The sequence below is a fragment of the Falco naumanni genome, chromosome Z (genome assembly GCF_017639655.2).
Source record: "Falco naumanni isolate bFalNau1 chromosome Z, bFalNau1.pat, whole genome shotgun sequence".
In the NCBI taxonomy this organism is placed as follows: domain Eukaryota; kingdom Metazoa; phylum Chordata; class Aves; order Falconiformes; family Falconidae; genus Falco; species Falco naumanni.
The window spans coordinates 83,981,884-84,004,290 of NC_054080.1; the positions used below are offsets into that span (position 1 = coordinate 83,981,884).

At 47.2% G+C, this 22,407-nt stretch overlaps 1 protein-coding gene across 1 annotated transcript; it reads right to left on the reverse strand.

The window, feature by feature from the left end:
• Positions 1–3,380: 3,380 nt before the first annotated feature.
• MEX3C (mex-3 RNA binding family member C) lies at positions 3,381–20,800 on the reverse strand. The gene is made up of 2 exons (XM_040580165.1): positions 19,969–20,800; positions 3,381–5,797 (listed from the first exon to the last, which is right to left on the reverse strand). Exons 1-2 carry the CDS (start codon positions 20,636–20,638, stop codon positions 4,572–4,574), a joined length of 1,896 nt encoding a protein of 631 aa, XP_040436099.1. The 5' UTR covers positions 20,639–20,800; the 3' UTR covers positions 3,381–4,571.
• Between the last annotated feature and the right edge of the window lie 1,607 nt (positions 20,801–22,407).

Here is a 22,407-nt window from a genome sequence, read left to right on the forward strand (position 1 = left end):
TCCCTCCCCAGGAGCCAGGAGAGGTTTCCCTTCCCTGTTACCCCCAACAAGGAACCAGATGTTTCCCAGGACAGGGACTGGGCTTTCAGACCAGACAGCTGCTGCTGCAGGGGGGCAGGGCTGGGAGTCATCCTGCCAGATGAAGGTCCTGAGGGGCTTTTGGCTGATGCCAAACCAGCCTTGCCAGAGCCCCCCCTGCCTGGGGAGAGCTGCTGCAGGAGCGCCACCCCCCCCGCCCCCCCCCCCCCCCCCCCCCCCCCCCCCCGGCATCACACGGCCCAGCTGGGAAAGCAGCTCTGTTCTTCAGCGGCTGAAAGAAAAAAGAAAAAAAAAAGAAAAAGAAAAGAAAAGCAGCAAGCTTAATGCTTCCTTAAAACCTCACCTTGGAATGAAAAAAATAAAATAATTTAGCTATTCTAACGAACCTGTCTGGCAGTGGGGCAGACCGGCTCATGCAGATGTATGCCTGGTGGCGAGTGCTTTCCTTTCCATGAACAAGAGTTAAAATTCCAGGCGGGTTAGTCACCCATCACAAGTGCTCCTGAGCATGGAAAAATAAATTCAATTCACGACAGCAAATTGAGGAGAAGTGGAGTTTTTTAAGACCATGCCTGTCTTATGCAACTCTGAAGCAACCACAGCGCTACTTGCTCTGCTAAATAAAACGTGTTGGAGGGGATGGGATTTAAGATGGTTTATGCACATCTAGAAATAACGAGGTTCTATCTCCCTGCTGCCTGAGGTTTTCTGTCCAGGACCTCTTGCTACACTACTAAAACTGCCCCAAGACCCAAGTGAAGTGAATTTAAATACTCTTTGATCTCTTCCCAAGACTTACTATTAAAAAGGCACTTAAAAAGAAATATTCTGTCTTCCTGAGGAAAGTGAACAGAAAGTTTAGATTTGAGGACACAGGCTCCAGGGCGGTGGCTTTGAGGACCACAAGCAGATACACAGGCTCCACCACCTCCAGGTACCACAGGGATGTACCCCAGAACAGCTGATGATGAAGGAGATGTGAAACAACCCCCACGCAAGAATGGCCCTCGGGCATCTAAAATCCTTGGTCGAGCGGGAGAAATTCATAGACTAGTATCATAGAATGATGTAGGTGGGAAAAGACCTTTCAGATCAAGTCCAACCGTTAACGCAGCGCTGCCAAGGCCACCGCTAACCCCTGGCCCTGTGCTGCCAGGAAGAAGCAGGGATTATTCCCCACCTCCCTAGCCCGCAAAGAATAATCAGAAGCAGGTTCTGGTAATAAACCTAGCAGCACCCCAACATATCCACCCCACCGAGCCCCAGCAAGGCTCCCCTTCCGCACCCCCAGGCTGCAGGGAACAGCCTCGGGCAGCATTGCGAGCAGGATTTATAACACACACCTCTGAAGCCAAACAGCCTTCAAACGCCTTTTCCTATTGACTGCTGTCACTCACCTCCATCCCAGGGAAGTCCATCCATGGTCCAGGTGCTCTGCTTTGCTGCAAACCTTCCCGGAGGGGAAGGACTCCCTCCCACAGGCCCCCACTGGTGAGAAATCAAAGAACCGTTTTGGCTGGAAAAGCCCTTTAAGGTCACTGAGTTAACCCAGCACTGCCCGGGATGCTTCAACAGGGAGCAGGGATAAATCTGGATGGACATCGCTCAAGTACCCAAACACACCACAGCGACAGCCAGCACAACACCCAGACCAAGGAGCCTGCAGCTGGGCTCCTTCCAACTGCAAAACCAGAGTCAAAGGAGGAGGAGAGGCAAGAGAAGGCAGCTCACGGCAAGGAGGGGATGCGAGGACTTTCAAAGGAAACATGAAAGTGCTCTGCATCAGGCACGGGGCGCAAACCACCATCAGCCTGGGAGGAAAACCAACAGGAGACCCGCACAACTTGACACCAGGAGGTACTTTCGCAACACCCCGTTGGAGCAGGTCCAGGGGAAGCCACAGGGATGGTCAGGGGCTGGGGCATCTCTGCTGGGAGAGCTGGGGTTGTCCAGCCCGCAGAGGAGAAGGCTCCGGGGAGACCTTACTGCAGCCTTCCAGCACTGAGAGGGGGCTTAGGAGAAAGATGGGGACAGAGTTTTTAGCAGGGCCTGTCGCGACAGGACAAGGGGGATGGTTTGAGACTCAAAGAGGGGAGATTCAGACTAGATGGAGGGAAGAAATGTTTTACGCTGAGGGTGGTGAGACACTGGCACAGGCGGCCCAGAGAGGTGCCCGATGGCCCATCCCTGGGAACATCCAAGGCCAGGCTGGACGGGCTCTGAGCAACCTGATCCAGCTGAAGGTGTCCCTGCCCATGGCAGGGGGCTGCGCTGCAGGGACTTTGAAGGTCCCTTCCCACCCAAACCATCCCATGATTGCTGCTGCTGGCTGATGCTCACCAATACCAGCATGCAGAGTTTACCTCGCTGCTGCGCTGAAAGCCCCCTGAAATGCAAGCTCCTGAGTGTTACAGCTGGAAGACCACGAGCTGCTTGTCAAAGGCAGCATGTAAAGTCAGGAATTAGTGGAAAACAAGATTCTTTGCACATGAAGTCACCCAGCCACACCAAAGCCAGGTCCATGGTGTATTAAGCACTGGGAAACCTCCGGGGGGGGGGGGGGGGCATCAGCTAGCCACAGCCCCCGTGGGCTGCTCCAAGTGACAACTATGAAGACAGCAGAACATTCAAGTTAATGGAAACAAGTCTTTATTAAGTAACTTTTAATATCAGAAAAATAAAACTCTTGTAATTCTCTTTACAGCAAATATATAATATCAGTGCTTTGGCCATCATAAGTTAAAGGCCCTTTATCATAAAATATATGGTTTTTAAACTTTACTCAAATTGAATTTATAATCCCTATGACCTCCCTACATATACATAACAAAAAGTGTAGTAAAATTAGCAAATACTAAACTATATTGGTAGTTTATCATTCTTAGTTTGTGGTTTATAGAAATTGTACACGCACCTAATGTCTGTTGGTTCCTTGGCTTATTAGTTGCAGTGTACGATGCAATAAAATACAAAATACATGCTTGGTGAACATTTGTTCATATCTACGAGACTGCAGCTAGAGATTAGGTTTCAATACTGACATGTAACTATTCTACAAGCAATTACAGCATTAAAGTTATGCAGTACATAATATGCCATCAAGGCAACTCTTATACTGAAAATCATAAAATAAAAACCGTTATTTGTAAACTTTTATACGAAATGTAACTCTTCAAGTGGAAATAAAAAATAAAATTTTCTGTATATTTACTAGTTCAATACACGTATAATTTCTTTTTTGTTATACTGAGAAAAAAAGCTTTGTCTCGTTTTGGGAAAATAATGCTTAAAAAAAAATAGAAAAATCCACCAGAACTCCACTTTGTGTCTTTTTTTTTTTGTTGTTGTTTTAATATATGCCAGCACAGATTTGGGAATGCACTGAGGATGAAAAAGCTAGGAACATCCACAGGTTGAAATGTAAGAAGCACGTTCAGAAGACTTTTTTTTTTTCCCCCTCCTTGTGATTGGAAAGAGAGTTTTGAAATGAAGTAAACTGATTGCAGAGCCCCTGTCACAGCTGCTGTCATGAATAATACAAGGGCACATACGCAACTCCCCCTTTTTCCTTTTCCTTACTAAAAATAAAGTATCTATTTATATATATGTGCAAGACAAATACAGATTGAACATAAAAATGCTTCACATTTTGAACTATATACTCTTTACAAATGTAATTTAAGAACAGCTTGATCAGACTAATGAACGGAATGTCAGCATCCTCAATGTAAGTCGAAGTATGTGCATCCCAAAGCCCTTACTGAAATGGGATGAAGCCAGACAGACTTTTCCACATTACACAAAGAAAAGCAGTGGGTAGGAATTCACAAACCAAGACGCTCCTGATCCTCTGAACATACTGCCCTTAACTTATTGGACAAAATGGAGGTGCATCAGGCCGCTTCTCTCGTCCCACCTCACCTCATTATCTAAACCTGCCAATAACATAATCCATTTCAATAAATCAAACTATACTTTAAGAAAAAAAAGCATTTGCAATGCTGAAGAATTAGGCATAAGTTGTTGCACGAAGCAAAAAGAAAAAAAAATATTTCCCCAAACCTGTTTTTCAAAACTGGCAGTGTAAAGAAGGCAGCATTGGAAGTGTTGTTTGATATATTGGTAATGCCACAAACTCTCCACAGCAGACGAGTACTTCTGCATTCAGGCGACAAGGTTCATTGCTGCCAGCACACAGAAGTCAAACGCTTAACAGAGATCCTTTAGAAAGCCTGTAAAATTTGTTTTTTCAGTTGTGTAATTGATGAAAACTTCCCCTCCCTGTGCCAGACAATCACACCAGATGTATCTCTGCTAAACATGCCATCTGCTTACACTGAACCGGACAGAGACCACCTAGGTTTAGTGTTACCGTAGCAGCCTTTTGAGAAAGTAGAAATTTATTAACAACTTCAGCCTAATCCCAAGAAAGCCCAACAGTCGGAATTCATTAGGAAGTTTACTAGAGGGTACCATTATACCCATGCCTTTAAGAGTTTTTAAGAAGTCCACATACAATAATATCTATATATTTAAGAGTGAATTTGGATTGCCTGAGTAACAGCTGTCTGGCAAACGGGACACGATGGCGTTTCCTTTTCACAGATTTTGTTGGCACACTCCATGCAGAAGAGATTGTGGCCGCAGGGGACCAGGGCCGCAATGACTTCGCTCTCGAAGCAGATCACGCAGTCGTGCTTCCGTCTCGACTCGGGGGGCGAGCTGGATGTGGAGCCCCCGTTGGAAGAGGAATAGCTGTTGGTACCATTGGAAAAAGCGGGGATGTATATGGGAAGGCCGGCTTGGTGGCCAGTGCTAGGCGGGTCGCTCCTCACTCTCCTAGCCAGCGGGTGATCGAGACTTTCTGGAAACGTGGGTGACAGGCGAGGCGTAGATGGCTGGCTCCCTCGGTGCTGAGGCTTGGCGCTACTAGCAGGGTCGCTACTGAAGCCAGAGAGAGGGTTTACAGGTTCAAAAGGAGTCCAAATGGTTTGGGAAGGCGTCGGTAAGGAGTCATATGCGGGAGAGTCGACCGCAAGGTCTTCCGTGCCCACCGAAGGCAGTGCTTCTCCAAACCAGAAGTTGCCTGTGCTGAATGGACTTGTGGGGCTGAAGTCAGCCAATCTATTGCTTCCAAAATAGGAATCTGTGGAGCCACTTCCCAAGGAGCTGGAGCTGTCATTTCTATAATTAGAAATCATTCTGGTACGGCTAGGAGGGACAAGATTAGAAGCAAGCCATGCAGACCCGAGAGTGCCACCTTCGAAGCTCACGTCAGTACCGTTGTAATGGAAATCGTTCTCTTCGTTCAGCTCTATGTAGTTCCCAGTACGCATGGCTATATGCATCTCTATCTCCTCACGCGCGCGGTCGACGTTTTCGGGCATTCCTGTGACTTCAAAGACTGGCTCCTTGTCTCTGCTGGGAGTGACTATGTAGGTATGGGTCTGCTGCTGAATTCTTTTGATTGTAGCTCCTTTCGGTCCAACCACTAGCCCAACTACACGGTAAGGCACCCTGACTTGGACTGTCGTCTGACCTGGCAGGTTGGGGGTACATGGCAAACCTCCCAGGGCAGGGCCGTTCTTGTTGCGCGACGCTCTGATCATGGAGAAGTGTTCGGCAGCTGACAGAATTTCCCTTTTGGCCGTGGCTACGTCCTCTTTTCGTCCAGTAACAACAAAGATGGGCTCTTCTCCACGAACGGGGGTCTTAATGTAAGTATTTGTCTTGGCCCGTAGTGCTTTTATTTTGCAACCTGTTTAAAGGAAATACATGCAAGTTTAGCAAGACATCTAAGTTTAGAAAGCCACAAGAAAGCAGTCTATTTTAAGCTGTTTGAGAGCTTCAAGAAACCGTAGGGTGAAACCAGAAGCAGCTGTTTTTATCTCTGCAAGCCACATTACAGAAAGTGGTAACAACTTCTACCTATTATTTCCAAACAGACCTCTTGACACTTGGGAGCCACAAACTGTTTTAGCAACATTTCTTGGGCTGCTTTAGCCTATAATTTCCTCAATTACTATTAGATGGTGAATAAACGTGGATGGCTTTTTCTCTCCAAGAGCCACGCTTGTGATTATCCCATAAACATTGGTGGGTTTAAATTTTTTCCATCAATGGGGTATCCTTCAGTTATTTTTAAGATCCTGCAAAAAGGAGTCAAGGCTCACTCATTTGCGCACGTAACTCTACTGGTATGCTAGCCTTTCACTGACAAGCGTGACCTAAAACCAAATCAAACATTTACAAGCGAGAGAAGGGTATCTCAACCTCTGTAGGATATAGATAAAATTATTGATTTACTGAGAACTCTTTCTTCATTTGCTTCCTGTTAGCAATAAATGTTATTTAAACCTTACTCTTCCCTGTGGGATGAAGGAGCTACTCCTTGAACTGTCAAGTAGGAGTTCAAGCGGTTTGTTGCATGCAAATAAGGCTTGCTATGTGATGTTATGTGCCTACATGGAATTTCTCTCGTTACCTGGGTAAACACAGTCTGAAAGAGAAGCACAAACTTAGCGGAACATTTGTCTCTGGTTTTTGGAGACTGAATTATAAAGTTTGCCAGGACACGGCGGTGGCAGGCTCTTTTCTTAGATGCTTACGGTGTTTTGGCGTGGTGCATACAGAAACACCTTCTACCCATCACAGGACCAGAACAGCAGGTAGCGCAAAATTAAGACACGCAAGCAGGTCCGTGACCTGCAAGAGAGCCTACTGGACTCAGTCTTAACTGAATTTCACCCATATTAAAACCAATTCAAAAGCACATCACCCTAAATGTCATTTTATAGCAAACCTCATCTTGAAATAACTGTAAGCAACATTTGCAGATCAAGTGCTTTTAAGCATCATTTCACTTGCAGAGTGAAATTTGTTCCCATTTTTCTCATTTACTTGAAGTACCTCATGTCTGGGTCCACAAAATAGTCTCTCAAAATAGCGTTGTGTCAGTCCCTCACACCCAAGTACCACTAGCAATAATTTTACAGTTCAAAGGCCAAAGATGCACTTTGGTCAGGACTATCTAGTAACAGAAAAAAAAAGCAAATACACAGATGCAAGCTGGAATAGAGGGAAGGAAGGGCTGCTTGTTGCAGGGCCCCTGCACACAGCAAGGAAAAAAGCTGAACACAACAGCCCTTTGTTTCCAGGACACAGCTGGAGAGGAAGTTCATTATCTTCAACAGCTCGTCAGGAGGGCTCTCAGAGGCCGTACCTCCACCAGAAAGCGCACGGAGGACCACGGGAGGGCTCCCGCAAGGCCAGGAGCGAGGCACAGGCAGATCTGCACAAAGAGGGGGACGCAGACCCAGGAGCCCCACAGGTAGTTTGGCAAGAGCAGCAAGTATCTGCAGGGGAGAACAAACCCATGAGCCACAACCTCCCAGGACAGCCCGCTGAGAAGGGCATTAGTGCTCTAGCAGATAAAAGAGGGGAAAAAACACAGACGTGAAGTAGCAAAGCAGAGAGCCTTTGAAGCCGTGCCATTTCCCTGCTCGTAACAGACAGCAGCACCTCGCTTTGGCAATTTGCCTTTACTCTCTCCACCTCTTTGTTTGCGTTTTTTCCTCTTAAGTACATCTGCTCACCCGCTCAGCTTCCCATTCCTCCATGGTTACTCAGAAAAGATGGTGGGCTCAAACCTTAAACGCGTAAGGATCCCTAAAATGGTGCTGCTGAAGTTTTCACACCCATCAAGCCCTCTTTACCGGAAGACCTGAAACCAAAGTCAGTCTCCTGGTGTGTATTAATTATTTTCCAATTTACAGGACTTATTTTCATTTACTCCACCCCACCCAAGTATATATCCTCAGTTCCTAAAAACTACTGAGGCAGCATTTAAATACCAGGAGCATCTAGCACAAGACACACATGTATTAACAGCTATATAATTCTTTTCCATATGCCACAGTTCAGAGCCTACTTTATTCTAGCTTCTGAAGTGCCTTAGCAATTCTTACAGTTTACATTTTAGACAAGATTTTCCCGATCTTTTAGAAGCCCAGATCAAGTAAAAAATCTGCACCTTCAGCCCCATTCCCCACGTGAGCTGCAACTCCCAGGGACTGCTTCGCCAGAGCCACATTTCCAAAGCACTCTGGTGCGAAGAAAAGCCTTCTCGCCTTTCTTCCTCAGGCTGCTGAACGATGCAGACCAAGGTGGGCAGAGCTTTTCTTTTAAGGCATGAGTCACATACCTAGAAAGCAGGGGCCAAACGCTGCCTCAACTCCCTGCAGTGGCAGAACAAGACTTTTCAGCATTGGAAAGATGGCTTCAATGGAAAGCCGACTCCGCAGACCGTCAAGGTCAACCCTCAAACTTGATCTGAAGTTAGGAAGAACTGAAGAAAGTCACCACATACAAAACCCAACATTTCTGAATGAGTCAGTCAATACCCACTGGGTTTTGTCTGCAAGGAGTGCTGGAAAACCCCGCAACAGCCAGTCATGTCAAAACGCAAGGTCAGTAGCCCATTCTACCACCTCTGAAGGATGATCTTTCTATTTGCTTTCACCCAGCTGCTCTGGCTTCCCACCCTCCTCCATTAGTCACTACACTGAGGCGATGATACAAAGCACAGCTGACCCCATCCCCTCTCCAACAACTCACAGCAACCAGAGGCACTGTGGCCACAATGACACAAGGTCGGTCAGCTATGAAGTCACGTGGCCAAAGGATGAATCAAGAAGTTTCCCAATCCCCTGAGCTAAGTAATCACAGAAAGACAAAGGGGGAAAAACCAAAACATACTGCCCCACACTTTTGTAATAAATCATCAGATCATTGTATCCAAGATTCTGAAATACACAGATTAAAAAAGCCTGAAAAGAGGACTTCTAGACTGGGAACTCAATATAATCAAACCTTTCAACGTAATTTTAGTTTTGGTATGATAATGGAAGTTATTCAGTACAAGTTATCATACTTGGCTCAGCAGCATAAGCACTCCTAAGCAGCATGTTCAGCCTTAAGTACATACTGACATAGTTGATGCAAACCCCTTTAGTTTTGCTTTTGTTTAGGTAAAGATTTAGTGCTTGCAAAGCTTTAGTACCTGCCTGCCCAGGCACCCGAGGAGGAGCTGAGCCTGTACCAAGCCCTGCAGGCAGCGTTCATCCTGTGCTGGCTGATTTGTATCGTTCTTCTCAAGCCTCCTCCCCATTTTTCCCTTAAGAGGATTATCTGACTGAACATTTTAAACACACTATGAACGTTATACTCCCCAGGAAACTTAAAGGTAGCTCTGAAGGAACAGTTTACCTCACACTGCTGATTTAAAATGATCACATACTTTCTTATTAAGAAAAGGTGACAGGGAGACAAATTATTTCTGTGCCCCCCCCGGAAGTGAGAGTGAAATGTAGCAGCCACAGCACCCGCAGTCCTTACCCATCACAGCGCCAGCCAGCTCAGCCTTCACTCCGACTTTCACCTTTCATCACCACAAATGGGACAAGGTAAGTCAAACCCAGTCCCAGGCCACTTACTCCATGAGGGAAACTCCCTGGTGGTGCTGGCAGAGCCAAGTGACCGCAGCGGGAACACTGTGCACGCCTGCCTCGCGCCACGCCAGCCGGCCTGCTGCCATGGACCACCAGCAAAAGCATCCCCCTGACTCCTCTGCCCAGGAGAAATGGAACCTTCCTCTCCATTTCTTTCTTCTGCTGAATTCACCTCAGTGCCACACACTGGGAATGGGACAAGGATTGATTGACAGATGAGGATCCTCTCGTTACATGGTCTCTTCCAATGGGAAGGGAGTCCTTCATGCTTCTCAGTACCAATATGAGCAAAATGCAGCCTGTCAAAGCAGAGAAGCAGGGACACACACTTCATACCCACGTCCCTCCTCCAGCTCTTGCCAAACACTGTGAAACTGGGCTTCAGGCATGCACAGGAACCCAAACCTTCTTACCATCACGTCTGTTTAACCTTGCCTCCTCAATTACATAGGGCTTTAGGAAAAAAAATCCTGAAAAAAAGAAAAAGAAGTTTACCTAAATAGAAACCCAAAGGGCACAGTGGGTAAAAATTCAGTGTGCAGCCCCTGTGAACCACAGTCAATTGATGATACCAGTTTGTTCTCCTCCCCTGCTCCTGCTGAGTACCTAGCTAAGGGGATCGAAACAAGAGAACCTCCTGAAGCTCCTTAGACACACAAGCCCTGTGGGAAGCCACGGGTACCGCCTGGACTGTCAGAGCAGCGAGCAGGGTGAAGCTGCATTAGCCCCAGCTCCTCTCTGACGCAGAAGGCAAGGCTGATGAGCAGCCCCGACCAAACCTGGCATCCTCCAACTTGGCCCCAGAGCAACCGCGGGCAAAGCGGAGATCTCGCAGATAGGCCTCCGCAGCTCGTCAGCGCTAAAGACAAAGCCCTAGTTCACAGGAACATATTTTTCAGTAGCTTTGCCGTTATCTGAAGAAAGGCAATACTGTATTACAGCCTCCACTCTGCATACAGTCTTCAGCACCCTAACCACCGATTTTGCAATATGCTGACACCACGCAAGGAGGCAGCGACAGAATAATTAGTGGCATCGACCTGGAACCACAAGTTGCTGGTAGAACCGTGACTAATTCCTTGCCTAGAAAGTAAGGGCAGGGTCTGGGAAGTCCCCGCAGGGGATGGCACAGCGGTGCCAGGCCGGCCAGTGTGAGGGGGGACTGCACAGGGATTTGTTTTCTCTGAACCTGCAACTGTTGTGTACGGACAGAGCTTTAAAAGTAGAGCCTGTTAAGCTGGCACAGCCCTTATTTCATTGCTAAGTTGCCACAAGCTTTTAATTGGAAAGTGAGAACTCCTGCAGCTAAGGTAAGGAAGATTTGCAGAGACTGAAACACTGGGTGTACCAGAAAGTGAACAGCTGCTGGGTCTGCCGAGCATAACACTGCCCACCTGATTAACAAACAAAGAAAAATTAATCTACTTCATTAAGAATGACTGCCGTGTTTTTCAGCAGAGCTGTTTCATTCCCACGGGTGGTACAAGCTGCATTCTTTTGCTTAAACACTGAATGCTCCCTCTCAGATGTGACATGGCTAAAAACACCTATCCAGTTTGTGATCATACAATATACGCCCCACTTACTAAGCAGAGATGAAGCTGCATTGGACAGAAAATAAAATCCTATTCCAAGTTGTTTAATGATTAAGCCTCCTTAAGCAGGCTGGCTACCCAAGAAAATTAAGACCAGAACATTTCTTGCACTCCACTAGGTTATTAAAAGTCATATGACATATACTACCTGTTGTCTGGTCAGTTGATGGACAACTCTGGCCAGTTGATGGTTCACCTTTCACCTAAGATCAATTGAATCATCTCACACCTTGTTTTAATTCATGGACTGGAGAACTTCAGCTCCCAACAATACTGTTTTTTCAACTGGCTGTTGAAAATAGCTAGTGGATTAAAGGAAGACAAAGAAAGTAATTTCTCCACACTTGCAAAAGATGATGACCTGTACAAAAACCTAGATCTATGTACTCAGGCAGCTATTTATCAGCTATTACTTATTTATTCTTTTCATTTTTGATTTTAGGAATGAAGGATGTAAAAATATCGCTTCTAAACTTTGTTTTTGAACAATTTTAGGAGACAGGCTAAACCTGGATAACAATTATCAAATAATTTTTTGAATGCAAGTTCTCATTTATTTTTATGCAGCTTTCCATACAGCAAGTTGCAGAAGGTAAACTGAGAGACACCTCAGCGCAGAGCACAGCATCCATCCTGAAGACAGGACTAGACCAAGCACCAACAGCTTTAATGGCTCTCCATTAGCATTCTATAGCGCAGATAATAGTCTGATCACTATTTGGGTTAATTAGACAGTAAGATTAGGGCTCCCCTGTGACAATTAGACATGGTACATGCCAGAGAGCTAACAAATATGAGTACACCATGAGACAGGAGCAGCTTGCAGCTGGGATTTGCTCAGGCTCACGGGGCAGGCTGCTGGCAGGTTTGGAAACAGGAGGTGACAGTCTCCAAAGAAGAGAGCAGGCTAACTGCTTAAATGGGCACACAGACATGGACAGATTTTAAGGAACAGCTGTTTTGTTCACCACCTCACAAACCAAAGCGATCTCCTCCTCCCTGGTGGTACCCGAAACAAAGTTCCTTGGAGATGTCCGCATGAAACACACAAGTAGAGTCGTGAGATTAACGTCCCTGGGCAAAGGCTCTTCCTGCAGGCTACCCAAGCGCTAGTATGTGCTCCTGCTCTTCATTGGGTTGCATTTTTTAGAGGACTTTTCCTATTTAGCACAGTAAGGATGCCTCCTTGTAATGAGAACCCACCAAGCAGAGCTTCTTCCCAAATTTACAGTCCAAAATGTGATATGGATATCATTGCAACCCAAAACTTGGGAACAAAGTTCTGGCTTTCTGCACTGGAGTGTGGCTGTATTAATGGTTGCAGACAACGACTGTACCTCAGAAGTGCTGTACCTTGGTAATGACCATCTTTCACTTCTAACTGTAATGACACCACAATAAGTAATGCTACAAGTAGGCACATTAGGGACATTAGTGTAGAGGAGAAAGAGAAACTCAACTGACAGCCACTCTGATAAAGTTACTCTAAGAGAGGGAAAGAAGACATACAGGTCTCTCACAAAAAAATAAAAATTAGAGCATTTTATACCAAAGACATTTTTCCCTACCTCCTGACCCCATCATTAACTTACCACTGCAATCAAAGGCTTTTAGTTACACTGCAGTTACCAAACCCCCATGCCTGCCTGTGGAACATTTCAATATGACTCACGCTATATATAGCGACCGAGACTGCTCCCATTATAATTCCATCACACTTACCCATTTTTGGGGAGCAACTGACCACTTAGCATTTGAACATGTAAAAAATACGAAGCGACGTAAGAGGAGAACATGACTTTCCTACTTGTCATCATCCAGCTGGGTTTTTAGGCTAGATACTTTCCAGACCTGCACTTCAAGTCTGAACACACCAGGCGCCGCAGCCACATGGGCTCGCTTAGGTACCGGGAAGCAGGACAGCCTGGAGATCCCGAGTACTTCAACTGAGAGCCAAGGAATCACAGTCAACTACTTGGCTGTGCCAGACCACAGGGAGCAGGATTTTGTTTGGCCCTACTGCTGCCAAGCTAACAGGTGGGAAGAGGTCAGCTTTAAGTGTCTCCGATGATGCTGAGGAAGCTTCCCAAGATAGTTTGTGAACTCTCAGGGACACTTCCCTTTTCTGGGAAACAAAAGCCTTGGCTACAGAACCACACAGACACTCTTTACTGAGTATTTCTTAGTTATGCATCAATTTATCAATCCATTTAGATATCAATCCTGTACAGAATGAAGTAGCCAGTCTGCACACTGTTTCTTTTCTCTATCAGGCTGGGACAATCTATCAAATCAGCAATCTTACCGGCAGAGGAATATTCCAATTCCCAAGACAGACTGCAACTCAGTAAACAAGTTACACGCTGCAAAAGAGCTAGAGGGCAGCAACTTATATTATTAATTACTTGCACTACTGCAGCACCAGGCCCATGGCAGCAGCTGCTGAGCATAATTAGAAAGATTCAGTACTAGAAAAGCAATCATTATGAGAGAGAGTTACATCCAGGCAGCTACAGGAAAACAGTTGTTTCCATTAGGAACACTCATCTAGTGAATATAACAGATTGGTGCAAGCAACAGGACTGGGAAAGCTGACCTGCCAAAGGAGGCTACTAAAAGGGACCACCACTCAACACGCCACACAGCGTGCCACGATGGCCAGTAAAAGGAAGATTGCAAAAAACCTATGCAAATCTTCACCTGCACCCAATCCTTGATTCAAAAGTGCTGTGACACCTGTTTTTTCACACACAAAAATCCTACAGTATATTGTAAAATGAACTAGAAGGTAAAGAGTAAGAGATACTGTGTTGTTGTTCAAAGGAGCAGCAGAGAACTCTGTGCAGGCTGCAGAGCTACCGACTCATACCAGTGAAGGAAACTCAGATCTCAGACGTTGGCGAGATCTCATGAACTTAAAGGAATACCTGCAAGAGAGAGAAAAGGAAGACATTCTTAAAGAGTAACTGAAATTTGAAACAAATGCTTGATTTAGAGCTTTTTGGTCTTGCCTTTGATTAAATAATAATTAAAAAAAATTATGTTCTAGGGCTCAGCAGCCTTTTTTTCTTACAGCAAGTTTGCAACCCTACTCCTGTTAAATTTTTTTGCCTGCAATGGGGAATTGGCTCTGTGGGGTGGAGATATTGCATGAAAAACAAATTTAAGATCTCTGAGATGTCCAACACTTCATTTAGAACAAAGCTTCTCTTCCAGAAATTCAGACCACAGTGCACCAGAAGAGAGAGCAGCATGAGCTAAGACAGGGAAACACACAGTATCTGCTGACTTTAACAGCTTAAAAAAACCATTCATCACTGTTTTCTCATGCCACAGACAGGTTAGCCCAGTGCAGCTCGGAAGCACGTTAATCACGATTTCTTTTGTATGCGTATGTCATAAACTTTACAAAACCCATACTCTTTCAGAACACAGCTATTTTACAAGAAAAACAATAAGGACCAGAGGCTTAGAAACTGCATTTTACCTTGCAGTATTATTTTAATTTCAGCTTCATAAAAAAAAATCTTACTTATGCAGGTATTCATATGTTAAAGTCTACAGAATTTCTGGCAGACTACAAAAGAGAAAAAAAATATCTCCAGCATGCACTGTTTGGTGTGCTTCCCACCCAACAAGCCAGACAAGAGCAGCATTTATGACTGAGGATTTATGATCCCAGCTGGAGAACCTGCACCCTTCTGACACACTTTGCAACTCGAGTTGGAACTTTGCATAGCACAAATGACAAATAGCAGAACTGAAATGATGTTTGTCACACAGTACCAGAGCAATAAACCACCGAAACTTCAGCAGTGACTGCAGACTGTGCCAGGCCACGGTATGCTCATGTTCCTGGAGTTCCAGGCTCTAAAAATGACAAGACTTCCAACTTCTTAGAAAAACAGCTTTTATAATGGATTTCAACAAATGCCTCAAGTTTTCTTTCAGTCTTTAGAACAAGCCATTTAATACAGCATTTATTAACCTGCTTGTTATAGAAGACGCAAAAAAAAAAAGTAATCTGAAGTTTGACTGCCTTTTCAGCTTTCACTTAAAATAAGTCAGCTGAACCTGTGGTCTTTGTGGCAATCAGCTGACACCAAGATACATGATGACTTCACTCACACAAATTAAACTTATTCATGAGAGTGGAAATCTTAGAGCATCCAGTTTTAAAAAACAACAATATGCAACTCAGACTGGTTAACTATGCTCATGCTGACTACTTCTTACAGGTCAGGAATTAATAACCAGTCACGGCTACATAAGTATTGTCAGTAATTCAGTAACATTATTATCACAACCCACCGAGACATAAAACCAGACATACAGTTCTTTCTGAAAGGACTATAATTATCTCACCATAGGACATTTATGTACTGTACTCAGCTAACACAAGTATTTGCTCCAGGATTGTTTTAGCACTGTTTCCACTCCCCGAGAGCGATAGCTATTGTTTTTATTTGGCTGTTCATCTCTGCCAGATAGTTATCGGCTACCAACAACTTAATAAGAATTTGTTTTGTTGTTTCAACTTACAGGACTATTTTAAGCAAAGTAATATTTTGCTCAAGAGCCCACATTCAAAAGCAAAGAGCAAAAAGGAGCCCTAGATCATTAAATATGCATAAAAATGTTATTTTAGTTGCAAGGCTGTCTCATGCACAGCAGTTTTGTCATTATCGATTTAATCAGTGAAATAGGATGATATCATTCCTCCTCCTCTTACTCATCTGGGGTTTGGAGACCGCCCTGCCCGTTTCAAGTTCTGCAGCCATCATCCAAACTATGTGTACTGAAGGAAGAGAAACATCACGCTTTACAGTTAAGTAGCTTCAACTCGAGCGATGTCTTAGACAAGAAGAGTATTGTCAGCTTCATCAAGGATATAAACACTTGGGAAATCTCGTTACTTGGACAGTCACAATGCTGGAACACATTAGCAAATATATTCCAGCAATCATTATCTGAAGGCAGTTAATACACTCAGGGATGCAGCATCTCCCTACAGGACAGACTTTTGTCCCTTCCAGCATCTCTCAAGTTTTCTGTTCATGTCTTCAGACACCATCCCTCTCTCGTGCATTATTCAAAAGAGCTTTTAGTGTTTAAACATGTCTTTTTTTTAGCATAAAGAGAGTAGTGGGGAGCACTAAAGACTCCAGTGAAACTTGTCAAATCCTTCTCAATGCCCACCAAGCCATGGCAGGACTACTACAGAAAACCACCATCACCAACTTTACGTATGGGAAACAGTTTTCAGGTGATCCACTGCAGACTTTCACAAGTCCTTCACGTGCTTTAGAGATTAAAAAAAAGATAGAATCTTCCAAGTTAGACCGCCACAAGTTTTTTTAAGTCTGGATACACACTTATATAATTTTGGGTATACTCCCTATGCCAGCTTTTCTCAGTCAAACAAGGTCACCTCCTCAGCAATGCAGCTTTCTTGCTACCACTTCTCAAAAGCACTTTCTCCAACTTTTTTTCTTTTTTAACCCAATGCAACTTTGCGCATGCAGGATTTTTTAGCTGCTGACAGCAAAGGAAATCACTTTTCTGATCAGCATGATGACTGGCCAACTTACTGAAGGTTGGATTCAACAGCTAGTTCAAATTCATACAGGAAGCCTGTACAATGCCATGAATGGAATCTAGTTTTCCTGGCTTCCAGTCACATGCCTTTAGAAAAATAAAAGGATACAAATATCTCCTCCTTTGTTGCTCACCTTTGAGATTCTTCCACTTCAAAGACTACAAAGAATTATATTACACTACGCCAACCACTGTCCGTCAGCTTAATTTTGGAGGGTACAAGTGGAATAAAAAAAAAAATGTTGAGAACATCTAAGATTCAAAAAACACCCAACAACAAAAAATAAGCACAGAAAACTCACCAGGTTTCAGAAATACTACAGAACTTTTTTTTTTTTAATTTAAGAAGGAATTCCTACAAGTCATTAAAAGAAAATCCTACTTAAGCCTTTTCTAGTGATACAAAAGCTTCCAGCAGCAACACACTGAACTACTGCCACAGTAACTAACCCAGCAGCCTCCAGCGTAGCTTCACAAGAAAACAGTCAACCACAAAGTACATTTCAGGCACTTCACACCTTCCAAAGCTGCAACATCCCACATCTGTGCACAGCTACCAGCACAGATTCGGCAAGAGCATCTACCCACATGGGAACCTGCAACATAGTGACCTTGAGCGGGGCTGTGGGAGCACCACTTCACCACCGAAGTGCTATATTTATTTCCGAAGCTTGCACATAATTGAAAAAAGTGTTACATGCAAGCACTGTCAAGGTTTTTGCTTGTCTACAGCTCTCTTAGGAATTGGGGGCTCCTTCAGTCTGATACTGTGTCTAGAAATTCTCTTCCTCCATGCAAAAAAATTAAATTTGGATAAAGAATACTATGGAATTCTGGTTATCATTACTCTTTCTATTAGGGGGTTAGGACTTACAATAAACATGTTTTCAGACACAGCAGCGAGGCCTCCAGCAAAGCCTAGATCAAACTCAGCACTCATGGTATTTCAGAGCTGATGTTTTTGGGCCGCAGACATTTCAAGTTCTTTTTATACCTCACGAAGACAGCAACAGAAAGAATATAAACTTAATCTTCGTGAAAATCCATCAGAAGTAACATTCCAATTGCATCACCCTTACATAATTACATATTAAAGTATTACAGCATAGAGGAGCCTGGCATAAAACTTCAGCTGAATTTGTTCGAGACAGTGCAACCAGCTGGTTACGGTGCATGCTAGGAAGAGAATATGCAGCACCTTCATTTTTAGAGAGCAGAACAATCAGCAAAGGATGCAGCTTCAGCCAGCCTTGCTCAAAGCAGACCAAGCTGCACCACAGCTGACACCACTTTGCTGGGCTAGAGCACCGACACACACAAAGCAGGTGGGTGAGAGCACAAGAGCCTCTAGCCCATGCCGTCAGCCAGCACAGCTCTGGGCCATAAAAGGAGATGCAAAGACTAGTATTTCTAAGAAATCTGGCAAATATTTAATGGAACTAATACAAGTTATGCAAGTCAGTCTCTAAATGTTAAGTCTCCCTCAAATGAGAATTTTGGAGGACCTCCTTACGCAAAGCTTTTGGGCAAGTATATTTGGTAATGATTTTTTTAGTTCTCCCTCCACTCCTTCTGCTCCTTCCCCTTTTGTAACCCTAATTCTTTTTATGATACAATCCCTCCCCACAGAGGCTAAATATTTTATCACAAGCTAAATAGTGTGACATCAGATAAGAAATAAAAGCAGAAGCAGCAAATGAACTCTTCAGGAACAGTGAACCTATTTTTTATGCAAACTCCATTATTTTGTTTTTAAGGGACTCAAGTACTGAAAAATACACAACTGAGAACAATCCTGATCTGGTGGAGAATAAACACAGCAGCCTGACCAGTCCTTGAAGCCCAACAGTTTGTATTTCTCATTTAAAGGGCTGCAGCAATAACAGTTTTCAGTCCTGTTTTCCACCCCCCTGCACCCCGCCATCCCCAATGACATACGAGCAAAGACTCAAGACACTCAAACACTATTTCTTGGAAAGATATTTTCTGCTTAGAAGGATGGACTTGTCTGCATCAGAGGAAGCTACCTGCCAATTTCTGCAGCACAGCTTTTGGTTCTCCTTTGACACACCCAACAAAAACCCCACCCTTGACTGCTAAAATCCTAAAATAAACACAGCAAGAGGAAAAAAGAAAAGAAGTCTGCCTAAGCATCAGTGTTCAGTGGGCATTTTAGTACCACATTGGTTTAGACTGATTTTTACCACTTCTTCCATATTCCAGGGAAAAAAGGAAACAAAAGCCACACTGATGTAGAGACTAGACAGCATAACCACTTGTTATCAGAGCTGATCAGCAAACAAGACACACCACCCCCAAACCAATAAAGAGTAACACACACAAAAAAAAAAAAAAAAAAAGGAAGAGGAAGAGAGTGGCAACTTCATTGTCTGCTTTTCCACACCTACACTCGACACTGCTCAGCACTTCTGATGCACAAAAAGTGCTTTTAATATTAGGTTCACTGCCAGAGAACTGGCACAAAACATCATCTTTCTAACTCCTCCAAGCACTGCTCCCACAAGACCACATGAAAGGCCAAAACCGAACATGACATCACCGATATGACCTTATCCTAACGGCGTAACAGAGACCCAGGGAGTCTAGCAAGAGCAATCAACAGGAAGCCACAACCCCAGCAGAAAGACGAGAGCTTCCACCCAGAAGAGGGCTGCATGTGGCTCCTTTCTCCATCTCGCTGGCTCCAGAGGTCCCACTTTGCCTCAGTGCGCTCCATGGGAAGCTGCAGGAAGAGTGTCAGCCCAGAGCCTGCTCTGCCGGGCATGTTAAGAGGCCTTCAGCCCAAAGTCTCTGTAAAACACAGTCCAAAGTTCCTGGGGTGAAGCGTGGCTTCCTTCCGAGGGCCACAAGCTGAGCATCGCTGAGGACCAAAGCCTGTGCCAACACCTACCTGCCCACGACCACACTACACACATTTTACAGCCAAAATTAACCATAAGCCAAGGTCTGAGCGAAGCCAGTGCTGGCTCTCGGCTCCTCCAGCAGGGCCGCCTGTCCCCGCTGGGGAAGCCGGGGTGTGGAAACGAGGTAGGCCCCAGGGCCACGAAGCTCCTACCGAGGTGAGGGGGCTCCCCTAGCCGCCTCCCCCCCAGGGGGTGCTGCGGCCAGTGGCCTGCCCCGAACCCCGGGGGCCGGGCAGCGGGCCCAGGCCTCGGCCCGGCCGCCCCCCCCCCCGGGGGTACCCCCCGCCCCGCTGCCCCACTCACCCTGGCGACCCACGATCTCGGCCACATGCTCGGAGCTGGGCACGGGCACGCACTCGGTGGTGTTGACGCTCTTTCGGCGCAGCAAGGCCGCCTGTTCGCCGTTGAGGCCCGCCGCTCCCCCGCCGCCGCCGCCCAGGCCGCCGCCGTAGGCGTGGGACAGCATCGCCGCCATCATGCCCTGAGGATCGTCCGCCCCGCAGAGCACCCCCGCCACCTCCTGCGCATCGAAGGAGGACGAGAGCAGGACGGAGCCCAGCCTCGGCAGCAGCGGGAGCGGCTGGGAGGGCGAGGAGGACGAGGAGAGCAGCAGCAGCGCGGCCGGGTCCTCCTCCTCGTCCTCCCCCGCCAGCAGCTCCTCCTCCAGCTCCAGGTCTCCCTCGTCCCCCGCCACCGCCGCCTCCTCCTCCTCCGCCTCGCCAGGCCCCGGCTCTCCGGAAGGATCAGGCAGCGGCACTAAGCCCGTCCGCCGCCGCCGGGCTTGCCGCCGGGCCGCCCCCACCTCTCCGCCGCCGGCAGCGGGCAGGCCGCAATCGCGGAGGCCGAGACCGGCTAGGCGCTGCTGGAGCAGCAGCAGCGGCGGGTGGTGCGAGGGGAGGCGCGGCGGTTCGGCGGGCTCGGCGGCGGGGGAGGCCGCGGCTGGGGAGGCCGCGGCGGTGCTGCCGCTCGGCATGGCGGGGGAGGCGGTGCGGGCCAGGGTTAGCGGCGCCGGGCCGCCATGCCGCGGCGGGCAGCGAGCGAGGCGGGCGCGGCCTGCGCACGGGGGCCACGCTCTTCAGCGCGCCTTTTGTCCCATGGCGCTCCCCTCGGCGGCGGCCGCGGGCGGCGGCGGCGGCGGCGGGGGCGGGGCGAGCAGGAGGAGGAGGCGGTGCCGGCCCGCCCCGCGCTTGCCGCCCCGCCATTGGGCGGTGGAGCCGGTTCCTGGGCGGGGCCGAGGGGTGGGCGGGGCCTTTGGGTGTGCCGGGTGGAGGCCGTTGCCCGCCCCCCTCAGGCCCCCAGGGAGCCTGCGCCTGGTCGGGGGCTGTGAGGGGGGCTGTGAGGGGGGCTGGGGGGGGGGCCGGGGTTCAACCCGCCCGCCTTGGTGAAACGGGGCGAGAACGAAAATACATTACAAAAAAAATCACAAAGCAAATGAAATCAAACCAGAAGTCATTGATAGATCCTCGTGTTTCGCTGGCCGCCTCCCCGCTGAGGTGAAGGCTCTGATACGAGTTACGGCCCTGCGATTTTTCATGGCTTAGTGTCCGTACGAGTCGTAGGTGAAAATTGTCAGGCAAAACATGAAGGAACTTGTTTGCAAATGTGATTGTGCTGGCAGGAAGATGTCAGGAATGAAATGGGACTTCTTGACAGTGTTCAAGGTTGCCCCTGGAATGGCGCGGTGGGCTCTGGGCCCCTCGCTCCCAGACAGAGCCTGAGGGGCTGGAGCGTGTCCAGAGCCGGGCAGGGGGCTGGGGAAGGGGCTGGGGCACAAGTGCTGTGGGGAGCGGCTGGGGGAGCTGGGGGCTCAGCCTGGAGAGGGGGGGGCTGAGGGGAGACCTTCTGGCTCCCTGCAACCCCCTGAGAGGGGCTGGAGCCAGGGGGGTCGGGCTCTTCTCCCAGGGAACAGGCGACAGGACGAGAGGGAACGGCCTCACCTTGTGCCGGGGGAGGGTTCGGCTGGGAATGAGGGAAAATCCCCTCACGGAAAGGGTGGCCGAGGCTGGCACAGGCTGCCCGGGGGGCTGGCGGCACCCGCCCGGGGGGGATTTATAACACCTGTAGATGTGGCGCTGGGGGCCGTGGTTAGCGGTGGCCTTGGCAGTGCTGGGTTAAGGGTCAGACTCGATGATCTGAAAGCTCTTTTCCAACCTAAACGATCCTATGATTCTATGACTCTGAAGTGAAATCATGAGCAAGGAGTGAAGACCACTCGCTGCTGTTTCATGTGCCAGGGGAGAGTGTCTGGGGAGGAGCACAAAGTTTGTTTGAAAACATGATTACGCGGTCATGAAGAGTCGGGAATGAGACAGGGTTTCTTGATTCTGAAGTAAAATGATGAGCAGGGAATGAAGACCGCTCACTCCTGTTTCATGTGCCAGGGGAGAGAGCCCAGGGAGGAACACAAAGCAGAGGGTGACATGGGCCTCCACAAAAACAAGACTAAAAAGTGGTCTTCAACAGCAGCCTTCAAGGTCAGCGTGAGCTAAGCTGGGTTGTTCTTGTAGTCAAGGAAAGGCATGTGTAAATAGTTGAAATTCAAATGTCAGAGCAAGAATTGGGGTTGTGTAGCTGCTTCTTGAAGATGTTAGGCTATGAAAAGGTTCTGGGGAAAAGCCCAAGTCTAGGTTAGAGATACCAGTGTCAATCCCAGTGCAGGCAAAGGGAGAGGCCAGGGTAAGAGCATGGGCTGGCAGAGATGAAAAGTTTGATATTCACCACGTAGCTGTGAGCTGGCAGACA

Bases quoted from the DNA above. Each gene is read 5' to 3' on its own strand.
- MEX3C (XM_040580165.1), bottom strand. From the start codon at position 20,638: ATGCCGAGCGGCAGCACCGCCGCGGCCTCCCCAGCCGCGGCCTCCCCC. The intron at 5,798-19,968 runs GTGAGTGGGGCA...TCCTTTAAACAG, and splicing joins CGAGATCGTGGGTCGCCAGG to GTTGCAAAATAAAAGCACTA.